The sequence below is a fragment of the Orycteropus afer genome, unplaced genomic scaffold, assembly GCF_000298275.1.
Source record: "Orycteropus afer afer isolate SDZICR_OR568_19922 unplaced genomic scaffold, OryAfe1.0 scaffold00130, whole genome shotgun sequence".
Lineage (NCBI taxonomy): Eukaryota > Metazoa > Chordata > Mammalia > Tubulidentata > Orycteropodidae > Orycteropus > Orycteropus afer.
The window spans coordinates 7,100,026-7,112,380 of NW_006921717.1; the positions used below are offsets into that span (position 1 = coordinate 7,100,026).

Genomic DNA, 12,355 nt, shown 5'->3' on the forward strand with positions numbered 1-12,355 from the left:
ACCCCTGCACACGCCCCAGGCTGCGACTTCCCGGGCCCCAGCACAGGCCACAAGCCTTCCCAGGCGGTGTGACTCGGCAGAGGGCAGGGAGAAACCTGCCAAGGCGAGTGCCCTCACCTGCCCAACAGGCCCCACCCCCCGGGCTTTCCCTGAGGCTCCCCAACAAGCAGCCTGCCTCCCGGGACAGGGTGAACCACGCAGGTTCAAGCCCCAGCTCCCCAGCTGGCACGCGGCAGCCCCTCCTCTGTCTCCTCCTGCGTGAAGTGGGAACGTCCTAACCAATGCGCAGCTTCACTGCCAGGACCCAGTCAGATCCCCGCAGTTCAGAAGTCGCAGAGCGCAGGCGGGTGTGGATTCTGTTCCATCCACATCGCCCGCTGCCTGCACCGCCCTCTGGCCAGGACACCGACAGCAGCTTCTCCCTGGTCCCCCTGCCGCCTCCCCTCCCCTCCCCTCCCTTCGGCCATTTACCACACGTTGCCAGGGCCCTTCTGACACTTGTCACTAGACCACAACCTCAGCTTTAGTGGGATGGAGTCCAAGCTCCCCAGGGGGCCCCAGCACCCCATTACTTGTGCCTCTGGGTCTCTGCACAAGCCGTTCCCTCCACAAAGATACCTTCCCTACATTTTTTCACCTGGCAAAAGCCCGGGCATCCTTGCAAACCTCCCACACCTCAGACCCCAGCCCTCCACACCATCGGCCCTGACTCCAGAGTCATCACCCCGCCCCCTGGCTCCCGACACACTGTTCCCACTGTGGCAATGGGCTCCTGAGCTGGGGCCTGACAATGATACAGCCAGTTGGCGTCACCGAGTGCCTCCTACGTGCCAGGCCCTGTTGAAGCTCCCCACATGACTCAACCAAAGACACCTCCCCAGGGTCCCTGCTGCGAGGCTATTATTATCCCCAGTCAACAGGTGAGGAATTGAGGCTCATGAAGTTTCCACAGCCTGCCGGAGATCACAGAGCAAGCCAACGGCCGAGCTGGGGTTGCACCCAGGCTGCCAACTCTGGGGTCCCCCTGCCTCTCATCAGATCCCCAGCCCCCTGCATCCCCCGAGCGCCCTCTGCGATAAGAACTCGGCTCTCTTCCCTCTGTGTCTCCAGATCAAACTGACTTGCTGACAGGAGGTAGCCCACAACAGGGAAAGGTAAGTGAGCAGAAGAGCATGGTGGTCTTGAGTCCAAAGACCCAGGTTCGAGCCTCTACACCACCATTAACCGCACGGCCGCTGGGGCGTGGCCAATCTCCCTGGGAACTGTCTGCTCATCTGTAAACCAAAAGTTCTAGACTAGATGGGCACTGTCCAATCCGATACCACTAGCTACATATTCAAATGTAAAAGTTAGTAAAGTTAAAAACCAGCTGCTCAGTCAAATCAGTCACGTTTCGCGGGCTCAGCAGCCACACGTGGCTACTGCGCAGGACGGCACTGACGCACACCACTGCCGTCACCACAGGGTGTTCTGTTGGAGAGCTCCTTGCTACAGGACCCCCAGAACCTCCTGGCCGAGCAAGGCAGCAAAGCCCCCCCTCAGCACCCCCCACCCACTGCTGAGCCCCCGGACTCACAGATGATACGGGAGGAGGCAGCGGGTTCCCTGGCAGCCTTGTTGGCAATCCTTCTGCTAGACCTGCGGACGGCGTCCTCTGGCTTAGCCTCCAGGGGGTCCTTATGGGCCAGCAAGGCCTGGGGACCTGGGGCGATCAGGCTGCAGCGCACGGACCGCAGGTTCGGGCGGGAGCCCGCTGGCGTGGAGAAGTTATCTGGCAGGATGGGAGCCAGCACCCGCTTCTGCCACGGAGAGTCCGGAGAGCCAGGCGAGTCGGGCGGGATGGCGGAGGCCTGTGCGATCCTGAGCTTGGACGCGGATCGTCCTGCCCCGGCCCCTTGGCCCTTGGGGCCCTGGGGGGTCGCCATCAGGGAGCTCACAGTAACAGACTCCAGTCTCTCGGCCTCTGACTTCTTGGGCGTCGAGTCCCCGTGCGAGGCCGGGGTACCCTGAGAGGCAGGAGCCTGCGACGGAGCCTGGGCAGACTGGAGCTGGGTGAGGTGCTGCTCGGCACTCTGGCGCTCCCCGACGCCGATCGCCACCAAAGGCACCAGCTCGCTCTGGGCAGGGCTGCTCGCAGGCTTCTTGGTCGGTGCCGCGGGGGACTCGGGAGCAGGTGAGGGAGCCGCCGAGGGTGCGGTCGCCATGGCAGCAGCGGTAGCACGGGTCACCCGCCGCAGGACGGAGCCATTTTCTCCGACCACCGTGGCCAGCTTCTCCAGCTTGTCCCTGCTGCGGAGGTGCCGGGAGCCCAGCTGGCTGCTCCGCGTCCTCCTGCGGGACAACCTGTCGGAGGCAGCGGAGCAGAGGTGAGGCGGCAGCCAGTGGGACAGGCAGTGGGGCCGGATGCTGACACACCGATTCCCACGTCACAGGAGACCCGCCCCAGAGGGTCTCCCAGGCTGCAATCTTTTTTTTTTCTTACATTTTGTCTCATGACATTGACTGTAATTCCCCACCTCTCTTCCCATTTCCTCCCCATAGTTACCTCTTCCCTGTGTCCTTCCATCCCATGTGCTCCTGCCCCGAGCTGTCCCCCTGTGCACACACAGCCTTTCTATCTCCCATGATTGATCCTTCCAAGGAGTGTATCTACCTGTTGTAAGCGCTCACCCCATGGGCCTGTCTATAGTTTGGCTGGAAGCCACAGGAGTGATTTCAGTTCTAGACCTGAAGGGCAGCTGAGGGTCGCAGACTCAGGGGTCTCACCAGGCTCCATCAGACCAGCAAACCTGGTCTTTTTTTTTTTTAATTTTGAGTTTTGTCCCACATTGTTCTCCTACTCTATCCAGGAACTCCTACACAGATCTGCATCCGAGTGGTTGACAGTGGTAGCTGGGCACCATCTAGTTCTTCTGGTCTCATAGTCATGTAGGCTGAGGATCACATGGTGTTACCAGTCCCTTTGACTAATTGTTTCCATGCATCTTTGTTTTTTTTTTTTATTCTTCTTTGCTCTAGAAGACCCACTGTTGCATCTAGGTGGTTACTTGCAAGCTTTTAAGATCCCAGTGGCTACTCACCAAAGTAGGATGTGAAACCATGTTTTTTGTAGTATGTTATGTCAACTGAGCTTGATGTCCCCTGTGACCATGGTCCAGAGCCCACAGGTCCAACTACTTACTCCCTCTGGGCCAAGAAGTCACCACAACCTTGTCCCTTGCCAGCTCTACTATACACCTGGACATTCTTACAGAACATTCAAATACACTTTAGAAACATTGTCTGCCTAGGCTGTAATCTTTACAAGAGCACATCGCCAGCTCTTTTCTCCCTTGGAGGCACTGGTGGGTTCAAACCACCGACCTTTCGCTGTGCCACCAGGGCTTCCAGCAGGGCTGGGACGCCCCACAATGGAGGTGGGCTACCCCAGTCTTCCCACAAACCACCCACTAAGCCAGGAATGCCTGAAGGCTGAGGATCTGGGTTTAGTCCAGGCTCTGCCACCTCCAGCCATGTGACCCTGAGCCCTTCCTATCTGAGCCCTAGTCTTCCTGCCCGTGAACTGGGGATAACACCAGTCCTGCTGGGGAGACTGAATTTATACAAGTGAAAGGACTGTCCCGAGACGGTTCCCAGTTACTGAGGTCACACTGTGCCAAGCAGCCCAGTGGGGCTCCACACGTGGCTCTCCCAATTCACAAGACGGCCCTGAGAGGCAGGTATCGTTATCCTACTCCAGAGGAAACTGAGGCTCAGACACGGGGAGAATAAGGACAGGGCACACAGCTGCTGAGGGCAGAGCTGGCATTTATACCAGGGCTGCCTGGACCCAGGATCCAGCCTCTTTGCCTCCATGCTCTGCAGCCAGCCCAGGGCCGTTCCTATCAGGGGCCAGAGAGGGTCTGGGAACAGACCACCTGGTCCATCGCTGCTCACTCTCACCCTGTCCCCTCTCCCCTCTGGAAATCCTTTCCATCTTCCGAAGCTCAGATCAAACACGCCCCATCCCCAACACACATGCACACGCATACAATACGCTACAGTCACACTTTGACCCCATGGTCCCGGGTCATGCTTTCAAATCCCCCACCAGCACCTTGCCCCTCAGCGTGACGCCATGACACCACAGCCACCCCACTCTCACGGGGGGCTACTCCTGTCGGCAGGCTCCCAGTTACCTCCTGCAGAACCAAATCCACTCAGTGGGCACCAAACCTCGGGGGACCCCCACCTGCCCAGCTGGCCCCTCAGTGAGGGTAGCCTCCGGTTCCTCCTACCTTTTCCGAATTGGGTCTCTGTTCTCATCCTGAATAGAAGACACCCGTCTCTTCTTCCTTCGGTTCTTCTGAGAAGGCGTTTTGGGCATCAGCTCGGGCTCTTTGCTGAATTCTCTGCTTGGTACAAGAAGGGTGATGTTGGCAGTCGACTGGCAACCGCTAGCCCCTCTCCCACTTGGCCTGGCCCCCACCACTTCCTGACTGAGACAGCCCAGCTGGGGCGACTGCCACCAGACGAGCTCTCGGCTGCCACGTGCAAGTCACCTGCCCTGCACTCGGGGTGCCTCCTGCAGACACACTTCCAGGCAAGCTTCAGCCAGCCCCCCCCCCCCGCCTGAGTCCCAGCTCAGCCCCCAGAGCCACGGGCACAGAATCAGGAAAGTCAGACACACCCGTCGCCCCCAGACCTAGAAGAACAAGGCAGAGGATCTGAAGGCCGCCAGCAAGAAGGGAAGGGGGTCCAATGAGAGGCCGGAAGAGCAGGGGTGCCCTGGGCACTGCTGGCAGGAGCAGAAAGGAAGTCGAGGTAGAGGCTAGACGACCCCCACCCCCCTCCCTCCCCAGCCCAGGTCCACCCTAGACTGCCCCTGGGTGAGACCAGGTGCCCAAGAGGGAGGAAGGAGGCAGCACCAGCGGGCTCTGCAGGAAAAGGGTGGGCAAAGGGAAAGGGGGGCGGCGCCAGGAGCAAGGAGAGAGCAGAGCGCCTGCACTTCCTCCTACGGCCACCAGGGTCTCCCGTCAGCCGGCCGTTTGCCCTCCAGCAACAGGTGCTGGTGTCCTGACCCTGGAGGGACAATCGGCTGGCTGCCAGGCAGCTGGCTCCCCTGCTCCTCCCTCTTCCCACTAAACCGGGGCAGGGCCCCAGCACACTAGGCACCCAGGAGGGATGGGCCTTCGGCCCTGCCCATCAGGTGGGAGAGCGGGGCCCCTGCCCTCACCTGGTAAACATGCGTTCCGCCTCCTCCTCGATCTCCTCCAGCCATACCATGTCCTTGTTGTCCACGTTGCACACAAACTCCATGAGCTTCTGCTCACACAGCTCCAGCAGGTGAATGGGTCCTGGGCCGGTCCCCATGGCAGCTTGGACTGGTGAAGGCAAGGACGAGAGTCACAAGGGCTCAGGGCTCAGGCCTTCTCCAAGGGAAGAGTCTGCCAGGCCCCTGCGGCACCCACCTGCCACCACCACAAAATATCCACTCCCCGCAGACTCAGAAAACCAACCGATCTGCTGTCCTCAGCTTTGCAAAAGAGGAGCTTCCCCGCACACACACTCTTCTCAGATACTCCCCCTGCACCACATACACACCCACAGCTCAGCTGTCCCCATAAGCCCACACTTCCCCATCCACTTTGTTGTCAATGGTTCCCCTTACACAAATGGCCTTTTCTTCCCATTATACCAACGGCAGTGGAGAGGGCCATGCCCATGACTGCAGGTGGCTGCCCAGCCTAGCAGAGGCCTCACCCAAAGAGGACACTGTTTAGGGAAGACACAACCAAAACAAAGGTTTGCAGAGGAGCGAAGGAAAAAAGCTAAGGGGACAGGGCTGTGCCAACGGCCTTTCTGCGACAGAGGAACCAGTGACCACAAGAGGCCTCTCCACCCGCCCAAGCACAGGCCTCCTCTTACAATCCTGTAGTCTCGCTGGACCAGGTGAGTAAGGGCTGAGACCCTGCTACCCTGTAGCTACACACAACCTGACCCCAGACATCAGGCCAAAGAACATCAAATCCAACTGCCCTTAAGAGGCCAGTGAACAGATGAAGGTCTGCATTTCAAAGGAATCAGGTAGGAAATGGGGGTCCAGAGACTTGCTCCTCTCCGAGGACCCTCTAGCAACCTCTCCCTTGGGCTGAAATGCCCTGGAAACAGAGGAAGAACAGGGGGGAGGGGATAAGCAATATCTTATTTATGAGCAAATTTGTCTACAAATATTAGACAGGGGAAAGCATAAAACCAATTTTCTATTTATTTCTTAAAAAGTTTGGGTATTCCCCTTAAGACTTCATTCTAAAAGCATCACACAGTAGCCCAGGTAAGGAGAGGGCATCCATCAAACTAAGCTGAAGCACAACAGCTATCCCAAGTGTGTGAATGAATGTGTGGTGCAGTGAATCACTTAATATGGCTCTTTTAGCCATGGTCTCTGTGACTCCCACCAGATGAATGGGTGGGACTTTGCAGATGTGAGGTGCTTATGCCCACCAAGGGGATTGGGCAGCTTGCTAATAATGTAAATAAGGTACATGACACCCTTGTTGGGATGGTCAGTTTTTGCCACCTTGCTAGGCTTAAAATGAGCCATCTCAGAGGCAGAAAAGGGGGAAATCTCACTACCATCAAGAAAGAAGAACCACGAGTGAGCGCATCCTTGGATCCAATATCCTGAGCTGAACCTCCTTGACCCAGGAGAGAAAGAGAGAGCCGCAACACTGCTGAGACGGCAGAGAGGCTGCAGAGAGATGGTGGCGGCAGAGACGGCAGAACCAAGAGACCGGCATGAGACAGAGCGGCAGGCTTCTCAGCCCACAGACAGAAAGCTTAGCGCCTTTGGGCGGAAGGCTTGCTATGAAGCGAGGTGCTTCTCTGGGCGCCTATCGGCAGAGCTAAAAGAGCTTTGTTACACTTGCCGGAGCATTGCTGAGGCCAGGCCGAGGGGCTGAAGGCCAATGAGAGGTGTGCCTTTGGGCATGGCTGGGGGGAGGCTGTCCGGATGGAAGAACTGCATCCTGAGTGTTCCTTAACCTGAACCTGTTAATTCCCAAACAAATCCCATAATCATGAGTGACTGTCTGTGACTTCTGTGTGGCCACTGTAATGAATTCTCAAACCTAGGAGAGAAGTAGGAGCTCTGGTAGCGTAGTGCCTAAGGCTCTTGACTGCTAACCAGAAGGCTGGCGGTTCAAATGTACCAGCCATTCTTTGGAAGGAAGGTTGGGCAATCTACTTCCGTAGTGATACCACCTCAGAAACCCAAGGAGGGGTTGCTATGAGTTGGGTCCGACTCGACAGCACCTAACAACAACAACAACAGGAGAGAAGTAGAGAGTTGGGAGGGAGGGTTGGTGTCAGAATTGGCCAAAAGGTTGGAGGCAGCATGTCTGACCTCATAGGAATGAGCCCTGGGCTGTTGGTGTGGATCCTCTCTCTCCGTCTTGAAGTTAGGGGAGCTCAGAAGCCACCTCCCGTGCCCTCTTTGCAAAACGAAAGATAAATGAACGGGTGAGTGGTCGGTCAGTCGTTAGCCATAATAGTGGAGAGTGTGTCTCATGTCATGGCAGGGACCATACCTTCGAAACTGAGAAGGACCATGAACCACTCAGCCTCCCCACCTAAGAGAGAAGGTCCTGGAAAGGGCTAAGCCGCTGACACCGTGGTCCTTCCTAGAGCCTGACGCCAGGTCGGGGTGCAGCCTCATGGGACTTCCTCTGGACTATCTCCCCGCTGCCTCTGCTCTAGGCACCTAGCCATCGTTCCTCCAACAAACTCTGCCCTCAGCCCGGAGCCTGCCCTGCTTTGTACAGCTCACTCCTCTTCACCTGGTCTTCAGCTCCTCAGAGTCCCCCGCCATGATCCCATCTCTTTATTCCAATGCTCCACGTGACATCTGGGTTACTGTTGATCTGTTTGCTTACTGCCTGTCTCTGCCCACAAAATATGTGCTCCCCGAGGGCAAAGCCCTTGTCTGTTTTGTTCATCACCAAAAGCCAGGCGCCGTGCCTCACATGTAAGAAATACTTCATGAATGAATTCACCTGGAGACTCTGAACCTAGAAATAAACATCCTACAGGTAAGCACACACACACACACACACACACACAGGGACACTAACCGTGCCCATTCTGAACAGGTCAGGACACGCCATCCACCTCTAAAGACCCAGCACCAGGGCAAGAGCAGTGTGAGTCAGGGCAGGGTCACATGGGCAGAATCCCAGAGGCTTTGGGCAGAGGTCTCTGCTCTGCAGCCAACCAGTGATGGGCATGGCCCTCTCCACTGCCACCCTCCTCCTCCTCCAGTCCCTCTGCCCTCAGAGCACAGTCCCCACAAAATGCACGACCCCAGTTCAAGGTCAGGAAAGAGAACACTGTTTAAGGAAACTGAAGTTAAAACAAAGGTTCACAGAGGAGCTATGGAAAATAACTTACTAGGATTTTTTTTTTTTTAACGTTATGTGTTGGAAATAGCAATGTGGAAGGGAGCTTTCTTCACAAAGTCCAATGAGCGTTTGGGCTTCTTGGATGGGAAAGGCTGTTTTTAGCAGACCTCAGCTTGGCCATTTAAAAAGGGTCGCCTTAAGTTAAAACAGAGTTGACTCTGAGAAAAGAAGACCCAGTGTACCAAAAATTGTGCTCCTTGCAAGAGCAGGAAAAAAAAAAAAAAAAAGCATCTCTAGCCCCTCTAAGAGCCCGTGCTTAGACCGAGTACCAGCGCCCAACAGCCAGCACCCAAACACCCCACCAAGGGAGGCAGGAAGCTAGTCTGTGATCCCTGGTCACACCACACACCGATCAGGCTCCCACCGCCCTCCTCTGCCTCGCCAGGTCACAGGATGCAGGAAGCTGGGTATCTAACCCCCTCCCACACTTCAGTGCACACCGCTGCATAAGCTGCTCCCACGAGGATGGACCAGAACCAGGCAGTGTTTGGTTTCGTAGTACACAGAACAACCCGACAGCACCTAACCACTCCATGCCCGAGCCCGGCATCGATTCTCGTTACAACCTCGCGGAAACCCACGTACAGATCAGGAAACCGAGGCAAAAGGAGGTTAAACCAACGTCACCAGCAAGTCAAGGGTGCAGCCTGGATTTAAATTGTGAACCAGTAACTATACCGCCTCCTAGACTTCAGGGTCTGAAAGGCAGGCGCCTCGTCTGGTCTCTGCGCACCCCCTATCCGAAGCCCAGGGTGGCTGACTGGAACTGAACTGCTGACAGCTAGCGCGCTGGCCGATTGACATGAAAGAGGGAGCATCGGCCCCGGAAACCGTCAGTTTAAAACGCTACTCAGCTGTAGAGGTGAGGGAGCGGGAACTGTGCAAAAACTGCAGATGGCCAGATCCGCCAAACCACCCAGTCGGTTTCAAGGTTCCTGCGCGTCCAAGCCCGTGCACAGACCCAGAGTACCAGCGCCTAGTGTACCGATGACCTTCTAGGCACAATAGGTGTCAGGCGGGGAGGAGGTGGAGAGGAAGAAAGGGGACGGGGTGCAGGTATTCTCTTGGAACCTAGGATCTCGGTGGAAGGGGTAGGTCTTCTCAGGCCCCGGGACCAAGGCAGGTCACCTCGCCACTTGGAAGAGAAAACCCTATGTTCCTGGAGCCTCAAGCGGCTGGGGGAAGGGGGGCACGCCCACGGTCCGGAGTCGGCGGGGAGGGGTCACACACCGCCAAGCATCTCCACCCCGCCGGCTGTCCGCACGCACTCACTTGACTTTCCTGCGACTCCTATGTGCTGCTGCGATCCAACTCCGACGGACTCCCTAGCCAGCCCCCTATCCACCCAGACCCGCTCGGCGCCGGGGCTCCAGGCTCGCAGTTCGGGAGAAGCAACAGGGCCGGGTAGCGCGGGCGGAACCTACGATTTTCAAAACCGAAGGCTCGGCCAATCCCCGACAAGTTAGTCTGGGCGACTGCAAAACTCTAAGCCAATCATCTAATAGGAAGCTCCAGTCAGGCCACCTATTGGCTGCTTGCATTGACAATCTGCGGGACTAAGAGGCGTGCAGAGGAAGCGTTGAAACTTTAAGTCCCTCAGCTTCCGGGAGCGACAGCGGACTGGTGAGTGAGGAAGTCGCCGTGGTGGGGGAGGTGTGCGCAGGGCTTCGCACTCCCGGAACTACAAAACCCAGCGTGCACTGTGAAAGACCCGGGACGTGATGGGGGGGCAGTGGGACGGCGAGCGAGAGGGAACCTGTGGTCTTCGGACTAGGTTGTCTTTGTTATGCTGCTGGGGCGGGAAGAGTGTAGGGTGTGTCGAGTCAGTGGTTTTTGAGATAAAAAGAAGATTATTGTACAAGCAAGCACATGGCGAGCCACATAGAACTCTCCAAGGAGCCAGGAAACAGAAGCTGAAGAGACAAGGACCTTACCCCAGAGCCGACAGAGAAAGAAAACTTTCCCCTAGAGCCGGCACCCTGAACTCGGACTTCTAGCCTCCTAAAAGGAGCTCTGGTAGTGTAGTGCCTAAGTCATTGACAGCTAACCAGAAGGCTGGCAGTTCAAACCCCCCAGCCACTCCTGGGAAGGAAGGTTGGGCGATCTACTTCCGTAGTGCTATCACCGCGGAAACCCAAGGAGGAGTCGCTATGAGTCAGGTCTGACTCCATGGCACATAACAACAACAAATGGTGAGAAAATAAATTACTGTTTGTAAAAGCCCCTGTCTTAGTTCTCTAGTGCTGCCATAACAGAAATACCACAAGTGGATGGCTTTAACAAACGGAAGTTTATTCTCTCTTAGCTCAGGAGGCTAGGAGTCCGAATTGAGAGCACGGGCTCCAGGGAGCGACAGCACCCTCTGTGTGTCTCCTGGTTCTAGGAGAATCCTAGCGCAGGGACCATGGGTCCAAAAGACGAGCTCCGCTCCCGGCACTTCTCTCCCCGGTGGTAGCGGGTCCCCCTTTTTTGCTTGCTTTTCTCTTTATCTCTTGTAAGATGAAAAGGCCACGTGGCAGGGAAACTGCCCTTACCTAGGATCAGGGCCGTGAAGAGAGAGGGTAAGGGAGCTGCATCCCACCCGGATTTTCTTACAACTGATTGGCTTATCACATCAGATCGCATCGTGGGGGATCATTTCATACCTACCACTGACCCCCTCTAGCTTCACAAGCGGGAAAGAGGATCCACAACAACATCAACAGCCAAGGCTGTTCCTATGAGGCAGAAGTCAGACACGTCACCACCCTCCAACCTTTTACCAATTCTGACACCAACCGTCCTTCCCACCGCACTCTGTGCTGGGTTCGACAATTTGTTGCGATGGCCTCACAGAACTCACAGGCCATACTCGCCATTATGGGCTTTCTCAGGGAAGTAGCAGGTTGTAATTCAGGTTCAGGAACGTGCTCAGTGTACGATCCTTCCATCAGGACAGCCTCCCCATGGCCATGCCTACAAGTATACCTCTCTTTGGCCCTTGACCTCTCTGCCTGCCCTCTGCCCTGTTTGGACAAGTGTTACAGAGCTTTTTTAGCTCTGCCGAGAGGTGCACCCACATACACCCCACTCCACCAGCAAGCCTCTTGCCCAAAGGCACTCAGCTTTCTCACTCTGTGGGCCGGCAAGCCTACCTCCTGTCTCATGCCAGTTCTGTTGGTTCTGTTGTCTCAACAAAGTGTTAGAGCTCTCTTCCACTGTCTCTTGGGTCGAGGAGGGCTAGTACAGGCATCTCAGGCACAAGGATGTTCTCCACTCCTGGCTGCTCTTTCTTGATGGCAGTGAGAGTCCCCCTTTCCACCTCTGGGAGGGCTCATTTTAAGCCTAGTGAGATGGGAAACCTGATCAGTCCCCCTGTTAGGCTCCCATACACCCTATTATCGAGGTCCTACCCCCAGAAGGTGCCATGTATCTTATTTATGTTGCTGACAAGCTGTTCAATCCCGTTGGCCACAAGCACCTCATATTTACATAGTCTCACCCAGTCATATGGTGGGAGTCATGAAGACCATGGCTGGAAGTGCCACATTAAGTAACTCACTGTACCACAATGAGCCTTCCTCCAATCCCAATCCATATTCTTCATATAGTCCAGTTTCCTGACTTATTTGCTCAGCATACAGATTGAACAAGTATGGTGAAAGGATACAACCCCAATGCACACTGATTTTAAACCACACAGTATCCCCTTGTTGTGTTTGAATAACTGCCTCTTGGTCTACGTACAGGTTCCTCATGAGCACAATGAAGTGTTCTGGAATTCCCATTCTTCTCGTGTTACCCATAATTTGTTATGATCCATGCAGTCAAATGCCTTTGCGTAGTCTATAGAGCACAGGTAAACATCTTTCTGGTATTCTCTGCTTTCATCCAAGATCCATCTGACATCAACAGTGATAGCTCTCATTCCATGTCCT

The 12,355-nt window shown here is 55.8% G+C and overlaps 1 protein-coding gene across 1 annotated transcript in view; it reads right to left on the reverse strand.

The window, feature by feature from the left end:
• The window catches only part of LOC103200509 (inner centromere protein), a 33,475-nt gene extending 28,123 nt beyond the window's left edge, over positions 1 to 5,352 (reverse strand). The window contains exons 1-3 of the mRNA XM_042781522.1: positions 5,216 to 5,352; positions 4,278 to 4,391; positions 1,577 to 2,343 (exon numbers count right to left, since the gene is read on the reverse strand). Coding sequence (XP_042637456.1) covers positions 1,577 to 2,343; positions 4,278 to 4,391; positions 5,216 to 5,352 — 1,018 coding nt within the window. The remainder of the gene's footprint in view (positions 1 to 1,576; positions 2,344 to 4,277; positions 4,392 to 5,215) is intronic.
• Between the last annotated feature and the right edge of the window lie 7,003 nt (positions 5,353 to 12,355).